Source organism: Pipistrellus kuhlii, unplaced genomic scaffold (genome assembly GCF_014108245.1).
Source record: "Pipistrellus kuhlii isolate mPipKuh1 unplaced genomic scaffold, mPipKuh1.p scaffold_m20_p_6, whole genome shotgun sequence".
NCBI lineage: Eukaryota > Metazoa > Chordata > Mammalia > Chiroptera > Vespertilionidae > Pipistrellus > Pipistrellus kuhlii.
Genome location: NW_023425562.1, coordinates 74156347 through 74180863, shown reverse-complemented (window position 1 = coordinate 74180863; position 24517 = coordinate 74156347). Strand labels below are relative to the sequence as shown.

The following is a 24517-nucleotide window of genomic DNA, read 5'->3' as shown; positions in this document are numbered from 1 at the left end:
TATATGTGCCAGTGTCAAGCTAGTGCACTGGAAGCTGGGTACTATTGAGGGAAGAGACAGGAATAAAATTTACAATTAGTTTGGTTTCTTTCCTCTGCCCCTCCCCCCCATACTTTCTCCATTTGGTAAATTCTTATTCTTTTATATATATATATATATATATATATATATATATATATATATATATATATATACAATCGCTTCTCAGCCTTTTGGCTAAGATCAAGTGTAATATATATTTTTTTATTTATTGTCTAAAGTTTTATGCATCCCTCCTCTTCCCCCGCCCCAACCCAGCCATTCCTACCCCAGTCAAGCCCCCATTGTCCCAGTGTTTCAGTATATTCTTTATGTAAAAACTAATCAGCAAGAGGGAGCCTTGGCTAACTTTTTCTTAACGTACAAATGACAAACTTCTTAAAGTTTTAAACATTTTTTTTTTACAAATGGAGAAAAGATCAATCCAAGATGACTTCCCCCAAAGAAGGATCTAAGGGCCATCCCATGAACTTCTTCAGGCCACCACGGCTACTTCCTCCTCTTGTACCTATTAAGAAAACCAGAGGGGTCAGTCAAATACATGATGATGAAAGGAGACTAGACTCTGGATGGTGAGCACACAATACAATATTCAGAAAATGTATCATAGAATGGTATCTAAAACTCATAACCAATTATGTTTTTTAAAAAAATCAGAATAAAAGGCCAGAAAGAGGAGGGAGGCGCTCCTTTCCCATGAAAGGTTCTCTAATTCCAAATAGTCATAACCTTTGGTCCTCCAAAGCTGCAAACATTACCTGGATTTAGATTTGAAGTTCCCTCCTCGTCTCTGGTGGGACAAGCCTAACTGTTTCCTTTCTTCAAAGGAGGGGCTGTAGGTGAGAGAGAAGACATGCTGAAATGGCAAACTGATGGAAAAGCGGGTGGTCTCACCCCGACTAAACCCAGGTCCCACACATAGCAGAAGAATCAATACATGCATCATTTTCAGATCCTAAGGTTCTCAGCCTGTGTATGTTTCTACCTGATAGTATGGATTTGTGCAAGGAGGGGCCCAGCTTTAAAACAAAACTGGAAGAGGCCCTACCCTTCCTTCTCATGTATTTAATAAAAGTACTTGGGAAGGGAAGTGTAGTCTAACCCCATCCCAACCCAGCCCAGGGGAATTGGGAAGAGGAGGGATGAACACATTCCCAAGAGCAAACCAGGATCCTTTGAGGTTCTATCACTCTCCTGAGGAAGAGCGCTAATTCTGAACCAAAAATGTGCCATTTTATTCCAAGGCAAAAGTCTCAACACCTCTTTTCCTCCTGTTCTCACCCTGGGAGGTGAGACAGAAGCCCCTGAAATTATATATTACTAGAGGCCTGGTGCACAAAATTAGTGCAGGGGGGGAGGGGGCGGCCCCTCAGCCGGGCTGCACCCTCTTGCAATCTAGAAATACTGACTCCTAACTGCTTGCCTGCCTGCGTGCCACTTACCTGGCCTGCTACCTGATTGCCCCTAACCACCTATGCCTGCCTGATCACCCCTAACCACTTACCTGCCTACCTGACCGCCCCTAACTGATTGCCTACCTACCTGATTGCCCCTAACCACCTATGCCTGCCTGCCTGCCTGATCACCCCTAACCACTTGCCTGCCTACTTGATCGCCCCTAACTGCCTCTGCCTTGGCCCCTACTGACACAGCTTTGTCCAGAAAAACATCCAGAATGATGTCCAGAAGGTCATTTGGCTGTCTGGTCTAACGCTGCTTGCCTGGCTGACGCACCCCTAAGCCCTCTGCCTGCCTGTCTGATCACCCCTAACGGCCTCTGCCTTGGCCCACGCCCCCGCAGCTTCTTCTAGAAGGGCATCCAGAATGATGTCTAGAAGGTTGTTCGGCTGTCTCTTCAAATTAACATATTATGCTTTTACCTACACTAATAAAAGAGAAACATGCAAATTGACCATCACTCCAATGGCTATGCCCACCAGCCAATCAGAATATGCAAATTAGGACAAAGATGGCGGCTGCCCAGCTGTTCCAGGCATAGAGTGGTCAGGCAGGGCAGGACACCTGCTATGAGAGGGAGGGCAGGAGGGGCGGGGGGTTGTGAAGGGATCTACAGGAACAGCATTCCAGTTGCAGAGAAGACGAAGACAAAACAGATGGCAGACTCCAGCCAGAGTTTGCAGTAAGGACAACAGACTCCGGCCTGAGTCTGCAGCAAAGACGAAGAAGGCAGATTCCGGCCTAAGCAAAGGCCTGGGTCCTGGGTGCCGGAGGAAAACAAGTGCAGGAAGCCAAGGGAAGGAAGGCCTATTGCATGAATCTCTCCGTGCAACAGGCCTCTAGTTAAAGGTATATGAGATAAAGCTAAAGGTATATGAGAAGTGGGAGTGAGGAAGGAGGTTTCATCAAAATACCAAGAGCTCCATAATGACTTAAACCCCTACCCAGCTCGATATTGTTTCAGGGCCTTCTTGCTCGTGTTGGTGAGTTCTTCATCAAATACAGATTTCTTCACCTGCTTTTGCTTCATGGCTGTGCAGAGAGAGAATGGGTTAGATGTGTCTTCTTAGGCCCAGGCTCCTAAATTATTCCCTTAAGCTCAGGGTAATGGTCCTAAGTTCAGTGGATGCTCTGGACTGATGAATTATTGACATGAAGGTGAGACATCAGATCCTGGCAAGAAAGGGATAAGGAATCCGAAGTACCAGGTGTGAAGGAACAACTCCAAAGAATGTTTGTGTGTCCAAAGTGAAATGGACCACTTACATGTGAAATGGATCAAAGACCACCTACATGTCATTTGACTCTGACTTGCTTCTCCATGTGGTTACTGGTAAGGACTTAGGCTCCAGAGTCCTAAAAGCCTGGTTTCAAGTCCTAGCTATTTCCACTAACCACAGGTCACTGCACCACTTGGAGCCAATAAAGGTATAGCTGTATACACTAGTACGTATTCATTACTCAAAAAAATGTGGGCTCTTAACACCATCCCTCCAATATTCTCCCTGACTATAAGCACAGGTTACAGGGAGAACCTCCTCACCAGCCCCTGTGGGCTCCCCATATGCCTACCAGGGCCTCTTGCTGGCTCCTCCTCAGGCATTGCTCGGGCTCGCTTGGCTCTGCGATTCCTCTTGGCCAGCCGCTCAGCAAACATCTGTGCCTTGAGGATTTCGAATTGGGACCTTTCCTCTGCCTAGAGAGAGGATGACATGTGAGTGTGGAACACGTTAGGCAGCCCTGACCCATTGCACTGCGCAGGGACCCAACTCCAAAGGGGAGGCCACTCACTGTCATCTCCCCTTTTTTCTTGGCATCCTTCATAAACTTCTTCCTTTTCTTCTTTCCCCGTAAGGCCAAGTCAAACTCCTGCAGAGCCTTAGCAACTGGGATGAGAAGAGAGCATGAGATTTCAGGTAATTTTATATCTTCCTTTAAACTTACAGCCAGGCCAGTATGGCTCGGTGGTTGAGTGTCAACCTATGAACTAGAAGGTCAAGGTTGCGGGCTCCATCCCCAGTAGGGGGCGTGCAGGAGATAGGCAATCAATGATTCTTTCATCACTGATGTTTCTATCCCTCTCCCCCTCTTGTTTCCTTTCCCTGAAATAAAATCACATTAAAAAAACACCACCACCACATTAATAAGTACACAGATTTTAAATTGGTATATAAGGTCTTAAAATGAGAAGCAGCAATTGCTTACTTTCTTGGTGATGACCCCATCTCACTAAATAGCATGCTTTTCCCACTATTTCTCAATTCATTTATTTGAGACTTTCATTATCTATCTATCTCTTGATGTGAAAAATAAGGATTAAGTTCAGTTATACCCCTGCATAGTTTTAACTCTAGTAGAGGCCCAGTGCAAGGATTCATGCACTGGTGGGGTCCCTCAGCCTGGCCTGCGGGGATCGGCGGACCTCCGAGCCACCACAGCCTGGCCTTACCCACCATCCTGTCAGGCTTCAGCCCCCCGTCTGCATCGATCCCTCACAGCACAAAGTAGTGCATAAAGTGGCAGGCAGCCAGGGAGGAGCCCAAGGCCCGGTTGGGTGCTGTGCTGCTCCCGTGCATCCCAGCCCCGCTGTGCCTGCCACCTTGGCAGCTCGGGTGCACAGGGGGAGTGTCTGCAGGAGAGGCTTGCACCCCCGCAGCTCCTCTCGCCAGCAGCACTCCCCCTGTGGGAGTGCACTGACCACCAGTGGGTAGCTCCTGTGTTGAGCATCTGCACACTGGTGGTCAGTTAGCATCATAGCTACTGGCCAGTTGGCCGGTTATCTAGTCATCCGGTTGCTTAGGTTTTTATATATATAGAGATTTTTAACAAAATTTAACAGATAAACCCTAATTTTCTGTCCCATCTTATACAGGCAGTCTTTCTTAAATTGCTGATACAATATTTTTGGAAGGTAATTTTGCAATCCCTAACAAAATAATAAATACATATAACCTCTGACCTACAATTCTACTTTAAGGGCTTTATCCACAAATGAAATATTTTGCTTAATTGTGCAAGGGCATCTGTACAAAGTTATTCACTACACGAATTGTATTAATAATAGCAAACTATTAGAAACAACCTCAATATCCCTCAACAGGGGACTAATTAAATAAATTATAATCAACACATTTGATGGAAGATCACACAGCCATATTTAAAAAAAGGTAGCTATACATGTACTTATATAAAATCATCTCTAAGCTATAAAATTAATTGAAAAAAGCAAGGTATAGAACAATGTAAATTCATTTGTGATAGTTAAAAATAGAGAAAAGCAGGAAATATCTAAAAATATTTTCCTGCTGTCCCGGTTTGGCTCAATGGATAGAGGGTCGGCTTGGGGACTGAAGGGTCCCGGGTTCAATTCGGTCAAGGGCATGTACCTTGGTTGCGGGCATATCCCCGGTGGGGGGTGTGCAAGAGGCAGCTGATCGATGACTCTCTCATCGATGTTTCTAACTCTCTCTCTCCCTTCCTCTCTGTACAAAATCAATAAATTTTTATAAAAAAATAAAAATAAAAATATTTTCCTGCCTCTTGTGGCAAAATATATAACATAAAATTTGCCATTTTGCCCTGACCAGTTTGCTCAGAGGTTAGAGCACTGGCCCATGCACCAAAGGCTCAATCCCCAGTGTGGGGCCTGCAGGAGGCAGCTGATCAATAATTCTCTCTCATCATTGATGTTTCTATCTTTCTCTCCCTTTCTCTCCCTCTCCTTACCTCTCTGAAATCAATAAAAATTTTATTTTAAAAAAAGATTGCTTAAAAAAAACTCCCTCCCCTACCCCTTGGTAATCTCTATTCTACTTTCTGTGTCTATGAATTTGCCTAATTACAATAGGTATTTCGTATAAACAGAATTATATTTGTCCTTTTGTGTCTGGATTAGTTCACTCAACAGGTTTGCACAATTCATCCTCACTGGGGGAGCGGGGGGGGGGGGGGGCAATGGTAAGATATAGACACAGATAATAATAATAAAATAAAAACAATATGCATCACAACTTATTTACTGAGGAAGGCTATTCCATTGTATGTATACACATTTTGTGTCTCCATTCATCTGTTGGACATGGGTTGCTCCCACCCTTTGACTACTGTGAGTACTGCTTCAATGAAGACTAGCGTGGAAGTATCCATTTGAGTCCCTGTTTTCAGTTCTTTGGGGTTAGATTGAGGGGTGGAATTGCTGGGTCCTATGAATTCTATGTTTAGCTTTGGAGGAACCTCCCAACATACTTTTTTCCTTCTTCCTCTCTTCTTTGGTCTGGAACCAGCTCCTCTCAGGCTCGTTGTTCTGTGCCTCCTTCCCCTTTTCCAGGAGACGCTTTGCTGTGTTGATCTGGGGGGACAGCAAAAGGGTGCCTGCCATGGAACCTACATCTGATAACATATAACATGGCAGTTGCAGGAAGCCATTGCCTGCAAATGCTTGGGACTCTGATGATCTGTTTGCAGACAAAGGATTTCAGAGGGGCCGATGCAGTGTGCTTACCGAGTGACCCTGGGGACCAGAGCACAGTCTCACCTGGGCTTCTGAATGTTGCATCTCTTTCTCCTCAGCCTCCAGCTGCAGAACTGCGTATATATCTTTCTCCATTTTCTCAATTTTGTCCCGAAACTTCAAGATGACATCTTGAGGGAAAAGAACAAAAAATATTTTAAAATAAGGGTGAAGCCTATGTAGCTGGAGAAAATAATGTAGATATGTATTTAGGGACTTAGAAAACTGTGGATTTTTTGTGTGTGTGACTTCTCCGCTTAACAGCCCTCCAACCCCGCCTGAAGGTTTCCTTTTGCTCTTAAAATAAACTCTAAACTTCTAAGCATGGCCCCGCTGACCTCTCTGGCCTTCTGCCTCCCCCATGCTCACTGTGCCTCGGGCCCTCTGGCCTTTCTTCCCTTTCACTCGCACACCAAGTTTGCTCCCGCCTCAGGGGCCTCGCCCTGATGTTCTCGGCTTGGCACACTCTGTCCCCAGACCACTCAGGGCCACCTCATTCTTGTTGTCTAGGACTCATCTCAAATGCCACCCGTTCAGAGGCTTTCCGAAACAGCTTTTCTAAGTAGGTTCCTCTCCCCCTGTAGTTCTAAACCACATCTTCTAAAAGCTTTTTTCTTATGTCTTTCCCCACCACAGGATCAGCTGTTTTATTTCCTGCTGTATCCCCGATACCTAGAATAGAATAAACAGCACCAGGCATATACAATAGTACTCAATAATTGTTTGCTGGCTGAATGAATTAAATGGGGGGGGGGGGGGAAGGTCAGACAAATATGAAAGGAAAAAAGGTCAGAAAGGATATGTATCTAAATACTAACAGTGGTGAGTTCCTTAACTTACAATTACATTTTAGCTCTTACCATTTTTATAACTAAATACACACACACACACACACACACACACACACATAAAAAAATAAAAAAAAAAGGATGTGTTTTAAAAGACTCCCATGAATGAGAACAAAAAGAATGATAGCCAAAAAAAAAAAAAAAAATGAATGCTAACCTCCTCACCTTTTTGTCCCTAAGGTCGGGGATAGGAGGGAATCAATGGGGATTTTGCCCTAAGAGCGAACTGTCTTCCCAAAGAATGTAAAATACCTATGAATGAGGCACTTGAGGCTTAAGTCTACCATGAGTCTCTTTTACACACAAAGTCTGAAGCCCAGGGGAAAGGTAAGACCTGCCCAGAGTCACCCAGCAAGAAAGTGCCAGAGCAGAGATTCAAATTTGGCTCCTGACTGCAAAGCTCCTGCTCTCACCCATGATCTTCTGCCCCTGCCCCACCTATCCAAACTGCCCTGAGCTGCTGCAGTGTCTGCTCACCTTGGGGAAGTATCCGAGCCTTCACAGGAGCCTTGGCAGCCTTCACAATCTCCTTCAACATCTTCCGCTCCTCTTCTCCCACCAGAGAGACCGAACGCCCAGCCTTGCCAGCTCGCGCCGTTCGCCCCACCCGGTGGACGTAATGCTTGATGGTATTGGGCATTGTGAAGTTGATTACCTGAAAAGGTTAAAGTTGACCATGATTCATATCTGGGAGTTGGGAAAGAATTGGAACACAAGAAGGCATAAGGACTCCCACCCAAAGTTCAAGGAAGATGGAGCCTGCTCACCGTTTTTTTTTGTGTGTGTATGTGTGTGTTTTAGGATTTTGTTTTTGTTAATTCTCACCCAAGAATATATTGCCATTGATTTTTCAGAGAGAGTGGAAGTGAGGGGGGGAGACAGAGAGAGAAACATCAATGTGAGAGAGACACATCGACTGGTTGCCTCCTGCACTCGTTCCAACCAGATTTGGGGATCGATCGAGCCTGCAACCGAGGTACATGCCCTTGACCAGAATTGAACCTATGACCCTTCAGTCCATGGGATGATACTCTACCCGCTAAGTCAAACCGGCCGAAGCCTACTCACCGTTTTAACCCCGTCGATGTCAAGTCCACGAGCTGCCACATCTGTGGCCACAAGAATGTCAATCTGTTCATCCTTAAAGCGCCTGGAAATAACCACAAAGAGATGTTCATTCAGATTCCCAACCTCATTAATGCTATGCAGGAGCCTAAGCCAGCAGAAAGAACACAATTCCATTTGGAGTCAAGCAGCAGAGTGCAGACTATCATAGTGGGGACAGAGCCTCAATGTCAGCCCATCGACATTCACACTCCCCCTTAAACAATCCATAAAGTGGAGCAAACGTCATTTTGTGTATACCCCTTACACAGTAATTCCTATGCATATGGAAGTTTGGGAACCACAGAACTAGATTATATAGGAAGTAGCATATGCAAATGTCTCAGCATTCAAGAGCTCTTCTTTAGAAAACAGCTCTCAGCCATCTATGACAGATAGGGATAAGTGGGAGAGCTCTAAAAGGTTCCTCCTTGCCCCCCAGGCTGACTCCATTTTGTGAGAATTAAATGAGAAGGCACACAGGAAAGTACACAGCATAGGCCTGGCAAACTAAATGGTCAATAAATGGCAACCAGCTTTGATTCCAAATTTCCTTCCATCAGACTCGGGTTTGACCACTGCTCTGGAGCAGCTGTAAACAAAAATGTATGCTGAGGTATGCTGAATCATCCCAAGTCTGAATCTCTTTCCATGGCACACTCAGCAGCTCACACATACAGGCCTTGAGGCATGAGTTACCTGTTTTATGAGACTATGGAGTCAGTTCTGAATGTACCTAAGACATGGGAAACTGTGCTACCTGTGTCTCCATTACTCTAACACAGCTTCTGGGTGGTGTTCTCCCTCATTTGAATTAGGAGAGCCTCTCTGACCTGCCCAGGAAGGGTGGACAGGAGCCAAGCCTAACCGCAAGTTTACCGGAGGGACTCCAGCCGCTGTGTCTGTGACAGGTTGCCGTGGAGCTCGCCCACCTGCAGCCCCATGAGACCCAGGAGGATGTGCATGCGGTGGGCCTGCTTCTTGGTCTGGGTGAAGAGCATCACGTGGTCGGTGAAGGTCCTTGTCAACAGAGCTGGCAAGGAGAGAAGAGTGAACCAGCAGCCATCTCTGAAATATACTCCCTCCTCGCCTGCGAAGTAGTGCCGTGCCTGGCATCAAGGAGACAGACAGGCGAGGCCCCTACCCGTGTGAAGCTCATATTCCAGGGCTGAGACAGAAAAGCAAGTCCTGCCCTTGAGAAAGTGAAGGGAGGATGGGGAGGTAGCGTCAGCAGTGGCCTCTCTCAAGCTGAATGACAAGGCAGGATCATCCATGAGAAGATTAGGGGAAGACTCCAGGCAGAGGAGAGAGCAAAGGTAAAGGCCCCAAGGACATGCCTGTGGGTTTGAGAAACTAAAGCAGGGGAGTGTGGCCAGAGTGCCAGGCAACAAGGCCGGAGCAAAGGCAACAAGATAGGCAGGGGCCAGACCCAGAAGGCCTTGCAGAACTCACTAGGGAGCGTGGATTTTAGTGAAAGAGCAATGGAAGACACCAGCGGGCTTTAAATAAGGAAGTAACTGGCAAATGCTCATTTGTAAACATCATTTTAAATTATCTGTAGGTGGAGAGTGGATTACCAAGGGATAAGGGTAGAAGCAGGATAGGCACGTAAGAGGATGCTGCAACAGTCCAGGCAACACAGAGCAGTGGCCTAGACTAAACTGCAGTAGGGGAAATGGCTGGGAGTTCAGCAGGACATAAGGACTGGATGGTGGGAGGAAGGTGAGGCGATAAAAGAGAGGAAAGACATATCGAAAGTGATGGAATGAAGGAATGGCAGCACCACACACTGGGTTAGGGGAGGCTGGCTGGAGAAGGCTGCAGTATGGCACTCCTGAGGTCATGGGAGTCGAGCACCCCACCCTGCCCAGTCCCACCCTGGGCTTTCACCTGCCACAATGGCTTCCCGGTCCCCTTCCCGATTTGGCCGGATCCGGATGAACTCCTGCCGCAGGAAGGGGGCCACATCCGTGTTGCTGTTCACAAATATCCGGACGGGGTTCTTCAAGGAGACAGAAGCCAGATCTTTGACCTGCCAGGCACAAAGACAGGGATGCTCATCAGCCTGTCAGGGGGGGAACGAGGGGGATACCTACCCCCAGCCCAGCCCAGAGTTCTCTGAACTGTCTTCTCTACTCAGTCCACCGAGGAGATTCCCCTCAGCCCACCTCTTCCGTCATCGTGGCCGAGAAGAGCATAGTCTGGCGGTGATGAGAACACATTCGGATGATCTCCTTCATCTGCTCCTCAAAGTACTCGTCCAGCATCCTGGTGAGCAGGGAAGGGGAGGAATCTTCCATCTAAAACTTCCATAGCCTTTCTCAGTCTTTTAAGATGCTGACATGTTTGAAGAATACAATATCCTTCCCCTTTAAAACCTGAATCAGATCATGTTCCCTTGCCTAAGAACAATCTCCTTTACTTCCTTCAGAATGGTTCATTTGCTCTGTCAGTCAATTATTCAACACTCACTGAGCATTTGCTGGATTCCAGATGTAGCACTGGGATGCGGCAGCAAGCAACACCAAGCCAGCCCTTTACGAAATGATGTTCTAGAGGCGAGGTGGGAGACAACCACCACACCAGCATTCAGGTAACCATAAGGGAGGTCAGAGAGCTAGCGAGACACAGCACCTCAGAGAATGGAGATCGTAAGGCAGGAAGGGGAGGATGAGGTGGGGGGCAGGACCTGTGTTCAGATAAGTGACGTGAGCCGAAACCTGAGGAAAAAGGAAGTCATTCCAAGCTGAAGAAATGGCAAATGCAGAAACCCCAAAGTGGGCAAGTGCTGACAGGATTTATGGAGGTTTTGTGCAGTGTGAAAATGAGGAGACACAAATGACGTTAAGAATTTTGGCCAGAACAACAAATAGGACTACAATGCTGATCATGAGATGGGAAGAGAGAGGGAGGGGCATACAGATCAGAGCTTGGTTAAAGAACTGTTCACTTGGAGATGCTGAAATTTGAGAGTAAACTTCAACAGGCTTTAGGGTTTTTTGTTGCCTCCTTCCCCTACCCCACCTCCTTCATTAGTCTAGGGTCATTAAGACTTTATTCTGTTCAGTCATTGAGGAAAGAGGTGAGCAGATGGGACACATATGAGAGGAAGGGAGGAGGGGAAGAGGAGGAAAGTAGTAAGCCACACATCACACTGAGAGAAACTGTCTGTGGAGTCCTCACTATGCGCTGGCACTTATCCCAACTTACTCCTTGAATCCTCAACACCACAAGATTGGTGCTATTCTTACCCCTGCTTACAAACAGGAAAAGGTTTGCTTTGATAATCTAAAAAATGTCCCCAAATTTCAGGAAGTGGCAGAGCCAGGATTTGATCTACCTTCCCTTTTAACCGGCACATTACAGAAGGAGAAAGAGAGCAGGATAACCTGGGCTAAGGATGGACAAAGGCCCAAATGTGAGCAGCTGAACTGGTGAGAGCCATCCTATATAATAAAAGCCTAATATGCAAATAAACCAAACAGAGGAATGACTGGTCACTATAATGTGCACTGACCACCAGGTGGCAGACACTCAGCCCACTGGACCCAGGCCAGCCAAGGTGGTGCCAGCATGGGGGGGGGACGCGGCAATCACCTTGCCAGTCGCCCTACAAATGGAAGCAACTGGCAGCAGTGGCAGAGGACAGGGCTGATGAGAAGGTAAAACCAGGCCAGCCAAGGCTGGTGCCAGCGAGGGGTGCCCGATCACCCCGCCGGTTGCCCCACAGATCAGCTCTGATAGATGTCCCTACCTATGCATGAATTTCACGCACTGAGCCTGTAGTGTAGAATAATCCAGAGAGGCAGGTTCCCATCCAGGGCTGTGGCCCATGGGACACCAGATCAGTACCTGTCGGCCTCATCCAAGATGAGCACCTCAATGCTACTCAGGTGGAAGGAAGGGCAGTTGTGGAGGTGATCGATGAGCCGGCCCGGGGTGGCAATGAGGATGTCAGGCGCTGCCCGAAGAGCTGCTTCCTGAGACTTCACATCCAGACCACCTGCGAAGAAAAAAGCAACCAGTTTAGTCACTCACCGCTACTGACTGAGCCCTGCCACCTGCCAGGTCTCACGCCAGATGCAGAAGAAACAGCAGAGAATACAACTGACAGAGGCCCCACATGGGTGGATTTTACAATCTGTTTGGAGAAACAGATTTGTTAACTACAATTTTATTAAATGTAAAAATCAAAAAAGATGATGATACAATGGCACTTCAGATCCAGGCATCTAAGAATTTAGAAAAACAGCTGCAAATCTACATCACCTTTGATTTCCCATGGCATACGGAGGGTAAAATGAAGTTGAGAAAACAGTATCCATATAATATCAGAAAAATTCTGCCCCAAACAATAGTTGATTCATTATTCATGCAAAGCAGAATAATGAAAAAAATTTTCCCCATAATTTTGAAGTTTCATTCTGTAAGACTGGTGAAGTCTCGATCAAATCCTCTCCCCACTTCTTCCACTATCTACTATAAAAACACATCGTCCACTTTTTAAGTGGATTCAATCACATAAAGGCTTTCTTGGCACCCGTCAACCTCAGAGAATGGGGCAAATCCATCCTCCCCTGGGTGATGGTCTCTCGGGGCTGGCAGCCCTCGGCCAGATACTCACCCACAGCGAGGCAGGTGGTAATGTTGCAGAACTGGGCCAGCTGCTTGGTGACGGAGTGTACCTGGATGCCCAGTTCTCGGGTGGGAACCAGCACGAGCACGCGGGTTACTGGAGCCTGGCGGGGTTTGTAGATTAGACGCTCCAGGACGGGCAGTGCGAAGGCAGCAGTTTTACCTGGAGACAAGGGCAGGGAGAAAGCAAGGAGAAGAGCTTCAGTCTTTAAGGTTTAGGGCTTCACCTGAGCACAGGATACGTATGATAGCTATGGGTCACAGGTTGCAGGGGGGTCTAATGAAGGTCTTCTTCTTTTAATTCTATCAGGGTATCACCTTGACTATGACCACCTGCCTCTTCCATGACAGGCCTCTTCATAGGAGAAAAGTTTTTATAAAAGGGATGCTCAATGCAACATTGTATAATATATTAGTGCAGTTAATTATATAGTAAAAAACAGTCCAGTTGAACTGGCAACCCCTTTGGTGCACGAGACAATGCCCAGCCAAGGCTATAGTCAGTTTTTGTTTTGTTTTTTAAGGGAGCTACTAAACAGAATATGTAACGTTATTACATTAAAAATTATATTTGTGGCCCTGGCCAGTGTCCTCAGTGGTTAGAACATCAGCTCCCACACCGAAGGGCATATGTGGAAAGCAAACCAATCAATGTGTCTCTCTCACATCAGTGTTTCTCTCTGACTCTTTCTCTCTCCCCCCCCCTCTTTACCTCCCTTACGCTCTCTCTAAAATATTAATGGGGGGAAAATCCTCAGGTGAGGGTTAACAACAACAACAAATCAAATTTATATTTATATATTTATTAAAGGGGCCTTTTGGTCAGTCAACGTAGAGCCTGTTCTAGGTTGAACATCCTCCTTCTGCCTCCCTCCCCCTCGCCCCCAAAGTTCCTATCCTTTTCACCTGTTCCAGTGGCTGCACAGGCACAGATGTCCTTCCCCAACAGTCCCACGGGTATGCACGCCTTCTGGATTGGGGTGGGCTGCTTGAAGTTCATGGCTGTAATGGCCTGAAGGAAAAAGAGAGAGTTAGTCAGAGGAGCAGGGAGAGTCTCAGCATGAAACAAACAAGGCATGTTTCCCAACAAGTGGTGTCTTAGTCCACCCAGTCATTCAATCCACAAGCATTTATTGTGCCTCTTGTGTGTGAGGCACAGTTCTAGGTACTAGAAAATATAGCAATAAACAAAAGAAACAAAAACTTTGCCCTCAGGAATCTTATAATCTGATAGAAAAAAACAGACCAAAATAAACACGTGTCATATGGAGATAAATGCTATGGAGAAAGGTGGCTGGGGAGGGAATCAGTGCAATTTACAGAATATTGTCAGGGAAGCAGTGGTTACTGAGTGGAACCCCTGAAAGAGGCAAAGAGCAATGAAAGCAGATTTGTGAAAGGATCTTCCTGGCAGGATGAAGAGCAAGTGCAAAGTCCCTGAGGAAGAAGTGCATGACCTGTGTGAGGGCCCGCGAGGAAGCCAGTATGGCCAGAGCAGAAGAGTGCTAAGAGACAGCATCATAGGGGCCCGGAATGGGCGGGGCCTCACAGGCCAAGATGAGCTTTCTGTTTAAGAGGGTTGCCTGGCAGCTGTGTGGACAAGAGAGTTTAGGGAGGCAAAGAGCCCAGGTTAGGAAGCTCAGTTACAGGATGACTGCAATAATCCCAGTTGTCAAATGAAGCCACTACCTTCAGAAGAGGGCGGGAAAGGTTCATGTCCTGGAATGAGAGGTTTTCATCATACTGAGATGCATCTTCAAAAAATCCTCCTGCTTCCTACACCAGAAAATCAAAAGACAGAATGAGAATTCAGAAAAAAAAAAAAAAAGGCCCTTGAAAACAAACCGACCTTAACATCCTTTTAGGATGTAAAAACAAGCTGCATACTGTTTTCCAAGCCCACACTCACTTGTCCTTTCTTCTTCTTCTTCCGCTCCTTTACTTTGAGTGTGTCTATGGAGAAAAAGATAGCTGATAATCAGGGCTCATCCTTACTGAGCATTTACAATCTGCTAGACACTGTCCTAAGTGCTCTATGTGGACAGCTTGCTGCAGGGTGCAGCTATCATTAGCCTTATTTCAAAGATGGGGTCACTGAGAGGCAGGGTAAATAGGAAACAAACACGACAAGTTACAGAGACCAAGTTCTCAGCCTCTATGCTATACTATGATGCTTTAGCTCTCATTTCTGCAAGAAATACTTATGGTGCCAAAACCGGTTTGGCTCAGTGGATAGAGAGTTGGCCTGGGGACTCAAGGGTCCCAGGTTCGATTCTGGTCAAGGGCAGGTACCTTGGTTGCAGGCACATCACCAGTAGGGGGTGTGCAAGAGGCAGCTGATCGATGATTCTCATGGATGTTTCTAACTCTCTATCCCTCTCTCTTCCTCTATAAAAAAATCAATAAAATATATTTTTTTAAAAATACTTATGGAATAGCCATTACGTGGCTGGATCCATCTGATGAGGGATGTGGGGACCCAGCACCCAAATAAATTCAAGTTACAGAGGTGCTGGCAGCTGTGTGAGGCTGGAGATGAAGAAAAGAGTAAATTCTGCCTACTAAGTACAACCCTAAAAAATCTCAAGAAAAAAAAGAAGCTGCCGAAACCGGTTTGGCTCAGTGGTAGAGCGTCAGTCTGCGGACTGAAAGGTCCTGGGTTCGATTCCGGTCAAGGGCATGTACATTAGTTGCGGGCACATCCCGGGTAGGGGGTGTGCAAGAGGCAGCTGGTTGATGTTTCTCTCTCATCGACGTTTCTGGCTCTCTATCTCTCTCCCTTCCTCCTCTCTGTAAAATATCAATAAATTATATTTTAAAAAGAAAAAAGAGAAGCTTACAGAAAGGAATTCATCACGGAGATCTTAGATTTAACTGTGTGAAAGAGCATAGCAAATACCACAAGTAGAGGCAGACACTTTCCAAAGTCCTGTTCTTGTTTCCGACAGCAACACAGTATCACCTACCTGTTTTGGTGAGGACATTCTCATCCGCTGATGAGTAGTCGGTCTCTGATTCTTCATCTCCTGAGCCTTCCTCATTGTGCCCTTCAAGGCCTTCCTGCTCCTCCGGTTCGGAGCCCTCCTTTGCTTCTTTCTCCTTCTCTGACTTCCCAGACTTGGCTTCTTTGTCCTGGGAGGAAAAGCAGTTATAATAAAGTAAGGCAACTACAAACTTCAGGACGTCCAGGACCAACGCAGAGCAACATTATGCGAGGTGGATTTCTAATGACTATGGACAGTGGGCACATGGAGAAGCCCGCCCGCACCAGCCGCACTTCCACTTAGGCTCGAAGAGAAACAGTGGGAGGTGTCGAGACTACAACTGCGGGCTTAGCTGCGAAGAGAAGTAACTGCTTTGCCTTCTCACCTCTGTTTTCCTTTTCTTTCGAACTTTCTCAATCTTCTCATCTAATGTAGTGGCTGCCCTCTGCAGGTAAAAATACAGAGATGAAAAAACATACATATGGGAAAGAAAGGAAGCAAGGTTTCTCTCAGGGTCTGATCTCAGCTATGAATGTTCAAAAAGACTGTCTGTCCTTAGATACATTAATCAGTCATAAATTATTTACAGCCAGAAACATTAAATAAGTGGTCTATTTATGAAAAACTTTAAATTACCTGGAACCAATAAGGACATTCACATTTTAGAGGATGTTTACTATTCAGAATAATACAATTACTAAGAGATGCCACATTAAATCGGAATACTACTCAGAAAAACTTACCAACTACCAACCAGACATAAATTAGCCTATTAATTAAAAAGTTGAAATATGAACAAATTCAGGTAATGCTGGATAGTAATAAAACTTTAGAAAGGGTAAGTAATGGCAGGCCCTCTTTATGCTCAAAGCTCCCTAAATTGTGATGGCACTACAGTTAACTGTGTAATTATTTGTCTAGTTATTTTCCACACTATAGACTGTAAGCTTTATAAGACGCAGTCTTTAATTTCATTGGGTCCATATGAATAAAAAAAAAAAAAAAATGAAATAAAACCAAACACCTCAAGAGGACCTTGAAAACACAATGCTGTTTTATTCCAATCAGAATAAGGACAGCAGAGCCTGATTAAACTGCTCTGAGCAGGCAATATTTCTCTTCGAAGTGTATGAAATATAAAATAATTTTCATGCATCTTCTAGCTTGTTAACCAAACTCAGAGAGAAGCATGAGATCTGGGCAGATAAGCAGATGACAATGATATTTGTGGGAGCTTTAGCTATGCTGTGTGGGAACCAGGGACCCTACACATGATGTCATTTGAGATTACCTGGCAAGTGAGAGAGAATGACAATATCTATGGGACAGAGTCTAGCAAGGGCGCCTGCTAGATCGTTCTTTGTTACAAAAGTTTCTTTCTAATATTCAAAACAAGGAGTGTACACCTAAAAAAAAAGACCATTTTTAACATAATTCTGTCCATTTTTTTAAAGTCAAGCAATTTATGGTATATGTAATGCTTGGTATTTCTAAACCATTGAATGGTATTGTCAGGTTTTCTCAAAGACTTTTTCACCCCACATTTTAATGTCTATAAAATCAAGAAGAGTCTCTTTTTTTATAAATTGAAGTGAGATTAAGCTCACAAACCCCTCCTCCAGAAAAAGCTGTATGAATATTTTAAGGAAGGTAATAAAACATTATCGATACTTTTAAATATTATCTGCAGATCCATGAATGTGTTTGTAACTAAAGTCTGCAATAAATACATTTGCAACATTTGCACTTGTTTGGTTTTAATCAAGAATGTGAGTAATTTATGATCACTTCCGATCCCATCAAAACTACAACACAGACCTAGCTGGTTTGGCTCAGTGGATAGAGTGTTGGCCTGGGGAATGAAGGGTCCCAGGTTCGATTCCAGTCAAGGGCTTATGCCTGGGCTCGGTCCCAGTAGGAGGCAGCCAATCAATGATTCTCTCTCATCACTGATGTTTTTATCTCTCTCTCCCTCTCCCTTCCTGAAATTAAACAACAACAACAACTATATCACATATTTCCAAAAAAGTTCCAATATCTGTTGAATGTAAGCAGATGGCAAAGACAGTGAGCTCAGGGTTAGAACTCTTAACACTTGGACTGCCTAGCACTACCTTCTTCTTGAGCTGGCTCATAACATCGGCCATGGCCCAGCTGCCATCGTACATTCCCTCCTTCTCAGTGAAAATGAAGTCCGGGTTGAAATCAGCGCTGCGGTTCTTCTGCAAGGCTTTCTGCTTTCTGCCCAGCACGATGGGCCCCTGGAAAGAGGAAGAAAAGTGTGACTATGGGAATGAGGTGAGAGAACTCTAGAAAAGGAAGAAGAAAATAGGGGTACCCAACAAGAGAGAAATCTACAAAGCAAAAATCGACAGATGACACAAAGAAACCAACAAATCTATCATTTTTATTTGAGATTTTAACACACCTCTCTCAGTAACTGATAGGTCAAGCAGACAAAAAATGAGTACCGCTGTAGAAAATGTGAACAACACAATTATTAAGCTTCATTCCAATGAACATATAGAGAGCACTGAACCTATTAGAGAATAAACATTTTTTTCTGGGCACATCTGGAATAATTGAAAAAACTGATCACAGAATAAACCCTTGAGCAAATCTTCAATAAGTTTCAAAAAAAAAAATCAATATTATACAGAATCTGTTCTCTGACCACAACTCATTTAAGTTAGAATCAATAACAAAAAGATAACTTAAAAACCCATACATCTGGAAAGTGGAAAGAGGACTGGCTGTTCTATGGCTTCAGAAGGATAAACTGAGAAGAAGAAAACTGGAGAACTGCCCTAGCCGGTTTGGCTCAGTGGACAGAGCATCGCCTGTGGACTAAAGGGTCCCAGGTTCCATTCCAGTCAAGGGCACATGCTGGGGTTGTGGGCTTGATCCACAGTAGGGGGCGTGCAGGAGGAAGCCAATCAATCATTCTCTCTCATCATTGACTTTTCAATCTCTCTCTCCCTCTCCCTTCCTCTCTGAAATCAATAAAAAAATATTTTTTAAAAAAACTGGAGAACTAAAAAGTGCTATACTGACACTTTTCCTTGAGTTAAACAACCTCATAAAATCTCTGATCCTAAATTTCATTATTAGTAGTGATTGAATTTCTTGGGTATGTCATTTAACTACTGAGTTGTATAGCACCTCATTCTTGACATTTTGCATTAATCGACATATTTGTTTTACCCCTTTATTATAAGTTTTCCGTTCAATAATTTAAAAGATCAAAAAATTTTTTTAAATTAAAAAGATCATTCTGGCTGCTAAGTGAATACACCGGAGAAAGAGCTGGAAACCAAGTATGTTAATAATATTCTGGGTATCCAGGCACAAGCTGGCAGGGGCCTGTGCTAGGATGAAAGCAGTGTGGCTGGAGAGGGGAGAAGCTTAAGAGAGATTCCTAAACTATAATAGCTGTCAGAACACTGGAGGGGGAGAGGAGGAAGAAGCTGTCAAGGATGACCTCTAAGGTTTCTGGCTTGAGATGGAGCAGACTGGGAAAGAGGGAGAGAGTAGAGTTCAGCTTTGGAGCAGCTGAATTTCGTGGAGGCCACAGGACGCCCAAATGCAGGTGTCAAGTAGACAGATGTGGTCGCAGAGAGGAAAACAATCCGGGCTGGATCTTTGAAGGGTGAGCACTTTTTCATGACACGGATCCCTTTTTAAGTGTTCATTGCTATGTCCCACGTGCTCAACAAATGTAACAGATATAAGTATTGACTAAATACTGTCATAACGAACGAATGCATGACCGCAGCTCCTGGAGCAGAAACCAGGGCCTGTTTCGCCTCTGGATCTCTGTGACTCGGCCTGGAGGAAAGATCAGTTTAGCGAATGGGTCCTGAGCTCGCCAAGGCGGCCGGCACGGCAGGCACCGCGCGGCGGAGAGGAAAAGCTCGTGGCGAGCAAACTGAGGAAGATCTTGGGGTCCCGGTGAGACCCTCGGAGGACACATGCCGGCCTGGCTGGGGAATGCTGAGGATTTGGGGATGGAGCAGAGGGATCAGAGGGAAGGGAAACTACTCAGGGAAACCTGACCGTCCGCCGCTGCGCTCCCACCCCGCGATCGGCTCCTACCTCCTCCTCCTCGTCTCCGGAGTCAGACTCGGGCGCCACGGGCACCTCGTCATCTTCGCCAATGGTCCCGACGAAGCCCAGCTCCGCCAGCATGCTGCCGCCGCGGTCCCTTTCGGAAACCAGCCCGCAGCACCAGGCGGCCCTCACTTTTCCGCGAACGTCCCCTCGTCACGGCTACGTCACTTCCGCCCCGAAGAAGCCCTCGCAGCGGAACCACGGCACCGGAATTCCTACTAGGAGACTGCGCATGCGGCTCTGTGGGGGCGTGGCTTCCAGTGACGACATTCAGGGGCGGGCTTTGTCCCAGCCAAATCCCATTGTCTTTTTTTTACGCCTTGTAAGCAGGTCATATTTTTTTTAATAACTTTATTGAGATGTAATTTAAACATCATAAAATTTGCCCATTTTCAGTGTACTATTTATTTATTTATTTATATTTATTTTTATTAAGGGGGATGTTGCAGAGGGCGAGGGGTGAGAAAGTCTCTAGAGGTGCCTGGAATAAGCTCCGTGTGTGTGTATATTTATGTACATAAGACTGTGGAAGTTATTACAATAAACGGTTAGCAGTGATTTTCCTCTGGGCTGTAGAATTACAAATGGTTTTTCTTTTCTTAGCTTTTCAACAATAAATATGTTCATAAAAAAAGAAGTAAAAATAGCTAACACTTATAGAATGTTTACTATGTGCCAAATACTGCTAAATTCTTTTACGTGTATGTATTAATTTAATCCTCACAGGAACCCTCACAGAAGTAAAATTACTATCATCTTTTAAAATACATATATTTTATTGATTTTTTTTTATTTATTTATTTTTTACAGAGAGGAAGGGAGAGATATACATCGATCAGCTGCATCCTTCACACTCCCCACTGGGAATGTGCCTGCAACCAAGGAACATGCCCTGGAACCCTTCAGTCCACAAGCCAATGCTCTATCCACTGAGGCAAACCGGTTAGAGCTATCATCTTTTTACAGAGAGGAACACTGACGTCGGAAGATCACAGAGACAGTTAAGTCAGGGGTGCCAGGGCCATTAAGAAAGTAGGGCGAGGCTTTCTAAAAACTTCTCATTTCTGCTTCTGGACATATTACTCTTTTAAAATATATATATTTTATTGATTTTTCACAGAGAGGGAGAGAGAGGGATAGAGAGAAACGTTGATGGACATTGATGGGAGAGAATCAATCCCCCGCAACCAAAGTACATGCCCTTGACCAGAATCAAACCCGGGACCCTTGAGTCCGCAGGCCAACACTCTATCCACTGAGCCAAACCGGTGCCGGCTGGACATATTACTCTTAAATGCAGCTTGTGGTTACTTCCTCTAGACAACTTGCCCTAAACATCAGCTCCTCTATGAAGCCCTCTTGCATTGCCCATCCTCCTTCATAGAGATTTGCTCCTTCTATACCAACACTTTCTACTTGCAACAGAGTTGTACAATGAGGTATGTTCAATTGTCTTTTTTTACCCATTTAAAATGGACAGTTCACTGTTAATTCATTAATAGTGTTGTGTAATCATCACTACTGTATGTTCCCAAAGCTTTTTATGGGCTCAGACAGAAACTCTGCACCCATTAAGCAATACCTCCCCATTCTCTATCCCTAGTCCTTGCAACCTCTCCTCTTGCCTAATCTTCATATTTCATATATGTTACAATATACAATATTAGTCCTTTTGTATCTGGCTTATTTCCCTTAGCATACTGCTTTCAAGGTTCATCTATATGGAAGCATGTATCAGGACTTCATGATAGCTTAATAATGTTTTGTTGTAGGTCTATACCATATTTTGTTTAATAATTTTTCTGCTGATGAACAATTGGGTTATTTCCACCTTTTGGCTATTGTGAATACTGCTGCAGTGAACATTGACACACAAGGAGATAATTTTCAATTCTTTAGTATATGCCTAAGAGTGAAATTTCTGGGAAAGATGAAAATTCTTGCTAGGCAAGAATATATTTATGTTTCTGTTTCTTCAAGTCTTTTTTCTGTGTTCTTCTGTAGGATTAAACTTTTTTCTTCACATAGATTGTGCATCGTTAATGTAAAATTTATTCCTAGGAATTTTTTTAAATAAATTTTTATTGTTCATATTATTACAAATATCCCTTCCCCCCCACACCATTGCTCTCCTCCACCAGGTTCCCTGCCTTTCCTCTGAGTTCCTGGCCTGCCATTTCCTCTCCCCCATCAGAAAGTAGAACCTAATTCTCCTATCATTGGATATGGACAGGCTTGTGTCTTGCTTGTAGCTAATAAACTACAGTTGACATGGCTCTATGTGAAGTCCAAGACTAAGTCACATAAGGCAATGCAATGAGGCTCTGCCTTGCTCTTTGAAGCCTTCAGCTGCCATTCCACTGCAGCTTAAGTATTAACTATTTTAATTAACAACTAGAGGGTCCTGAGGCTGCCATGCTGTGAGGAAGCAGAAAGTAGCCCATGCAGAGACCACATGGATAGGCCAGAAGGCACCCAGTCAGTGCCCAGGTGCTCTATCCCCCAGTGGTCCAGCTTGGTATTAGAGATGCCAAGTTAGAAGAACCCAGCCAAACTCTTTCTGAATTCTTGACCCACATCTGTGAGAGATAATTAAATGATTGCTGTTCTTGTAAGCCACTAAATTTGGGAGTGATTTGTTTCATAGCAATAGTAACCGGAGCCTGGGCCACATGCTGTCCTACCACACGGTTTTGTACATGCTTTCCACCCTACTTGGACTGTAGAACACTTCCCACATCACTTTTGCCTGGCTACCTCCATCATTTCCTTTAAATCTTTGCTACCTCGCCGAAACTGTTTTGGCTCAGTGGATAGAGCATCGGCCTGCGGACTGAAAGGTCCCGGGTTCGATTCCGGTCAAGGGCATGTACCTTTGTTGTGGGCACATCCCCAGTAGGGGGTGTGCAGGAGGCAGCTGAGCAATGTTTCTCATTGATGTTTCTGACTCTCTATCCCTCTCTCTTCCTCTCTGTAAAAAAAAAATCAATAAAATATATTTAAATAAATAAATAAATATTTGCTACCTCTACCATGGTTCAGGATGCTAATAAAGGCCCTCATAATAAACTCCTTCCTGAGTTTATCATATTTACATTTGGAGATTTAAAAAAATTTTTTTTAATATATTTAATTTTTTACAGAGAGGAAAGAGAGGGATAGAGAGTTAACAACATCGATGGAGAGAAACATCAGCCAGCTGCCTCTTGCACACCCTCTTCTGGGGATGTGCCCGCAACCAAGGTACATGCCCTTGACCGGAATTGAACCTGGGACCTTTCAGTCCGCAGACCGACGCTCTATCCACTGAGACAAACGGGTTTCGGCTGGAGATTTTTTTTGTCTTTCGGTGAGTTTTCAGCTCCATAGACCATCCTTAGTCCATGCAGTTACACAGTAGGCCAGGCATTGCAAACTTAAATGTCAACACAAAGAGAAAAGTAACATAAAGGGGAGACGTGGGCAGGTTAGGGCCTGCGGTGAAATGAAAAGAATATGTCTGTCTTCAGGGAGCAGCTGCCACTCACAGGCTCTGTGCAGCCAAATCTGCCTCATTTTAAAAGAGATGATACAAACCCAGATTATTATGTAAGTGTTAGAGTGATAGCAACTAATTAAAACTAAAAACACAGTAGAAAAAAGAAAAACAACACTCTAAAATTTAATAGTCCTTCTTTTTGAAAATGACTCTGAACTTTCACTTTGTATAACCAAGGAATAGTAATTAGAGGCACAGGTTAGCCCTGGGGCTGGTGGGGTTCAAGAGGGGTCACTTAGATTTGTTTTCTCTATTTGTACCTAGAGACTGTCTGTCATATTCTCTTCCAAGGGCATGAAGACTTTTTTTTTTTTTTTTAATATATATTATTGATTTTTTACAGAGAAGAAGGGAGCGCGGGATAGAGAGTTAGAAACATAGATGAGGGAGAATCATCAATCAGCTGCCTCTTGCACACACCCCTACTGGGAATGTGCACTTAACCAATGTACATGCCCTTGACCGGAATCGAACCTGGGACCTTTCAGTTCACAGACCGATGCTCTATCCACTGAGCCAAACTGGTTTCGGCTAGATTTTTTGATTCTTGCCAAATAATAAAAGACGTATTTATTTTTCTTTAGGAAGAAGATGGAAGTAAGAAACTGTGACAATGAAGTTACACTAAATTCTGTGTGTTCCTTCCTAGAAGATAAATTATATATGTTTGTAACAAGGAATGGTACATGCAAAGCTCATAAAAGCCCTGTGAGATATATCAATCAGGAGCAAGCAGATGTACAATCCTTAGTTCATCCTAGCTTGATGCCTGTGTCGGTGACCAGAGCTGTTTCATGCCTGAGGCACATTAAAAAAAAAAAGCCCTGTGAGAAGTGATTTTTATCTAAAAATTATAGTTATTTATTGTATCTATTAGAAATAGGAAAAAAAAGTGAGCTATCACAAAATAAAAAAGTGAGCTATTAGCCATGAAAAGACATGGAAGAAACTTAAAAATGCATATTACTAGGTGAAAGAAGCCAATCTTAAAGGACTATACTGGCCTATTCCAACTATGTACATGACGTTTGGAAAAGGCAAAACTATGGAGACAGAAAGATCAGTGGTTGGGAGGAGGGAGGGGAACAGCCTGCTGTAAGGATGCCTGGCCCGTAGAACGGCAGGTGATCTATCACTTACAGGAGCAGACAGTAGCCTGAGTTGCTCAGAACCATCACACTCAGGACATCACTACAGTAAGGAGAGACCTTTCACTCTTCAGATGAGGAAGATGCAACAGGGTATCAAGCTCTACAAATTCTTATGATCTCTGGGTAAGTTAGGAAATGGT

General features: G+C 44.6%; 1 protein-coding gene and 1 pseudogene across 2 annotated transcripts; one reads left to right on the top strand and one right to left on the bottom strand.

The window, feature by feature from the left end:
* Nucleotides 1-196: 196 nt before the first annotated feature.
* LOC118708596 lies at nucleotides 197-275 on the top strand (annotated as a pseudogene).
* A 113-nt stretch (nucleotides 276-388) lies between these two features.
* Nucleotides 389-19855, bottom strand: DDX27 (DEAD-box helicase 27). 2 transcript variants are annotated; one of them, XM_036417657.2, is made up of 21 exons: nucleotides 19674-19855; nucleotides 17693-17839; nucleotides 15964-16023; nucleotides 15561-15726; nucleotides 14504-14547; nucleotides 14284-14370; nucleotides 13501-13606; nucleotides 12584-12757; nucleotides 11812-11962; nucleotides 10128-10227; nucleotides 9850-9991; nucleotides 8839-8992; nucleotides 7924-8005; nucleotides 7333-7510; nucleotides 6032-6138; nucleotides 5743-5845; nucleotides 3289-3383; nucleotides 3070-3193; nucleotides 2442-2529; nucleotides 798-872; nucleotides 389-547 (listed from the first exon to the last, which is right to left on the bottom strand). In XM_036417657.2, exons 1-21 carry the CDS (start codon nucleotides 19764-19766, stop codon nucleotides 529-531), a joined length of 2295 nt encoding a protein of 764 aa, XP_036273550.1. In that variant the 5' UTR covers nucleotides 19767-19855; the 3' UTR covers nucleotides 389-528. The 2 variants fall into 2 exon arrangements, with proteins under 2 accessions (XP_036273550.1, XP_036273553.1); XM_036417660.2 differs by lacking the exons at nucleotides 389-547; nucleotides 798-872; nucleotides 2442-2529; nucleotides 3070-3193 and having other exon boundaries at nucleotides 3308-3383; nucleotides 5743-5951.
* Between the last annotated feature and the right edge of the window lie 4662 nt (nucleotides 19856-24517).

Excerpts from the sequence above, each read along its gene's own strand:
- DDX27 (XM_036417657.2), bottom strand. The coding sequence starts at position 19,766 with ATGCTGGCGGAGCTGGGCTTCGTCGGGACCATTGGCGAAGATGACGAG. Across the intron at positions 11,963-12,583 it reads TACCACCTGCCTCGCTGTGG|GTGGTCTGGATGTGAAGTCT; the intron begins GTGAGTATCTGG and ends TTTTCTTCGCAG. Across the intron at positions 2,530-3,069 it reads GGAGCCAGCAAGAGGCCCTG|CCATGAAGCAAAAGCAGGTG; the intron begins GTAGGCATATGG and ends CTCTCTGCACAG.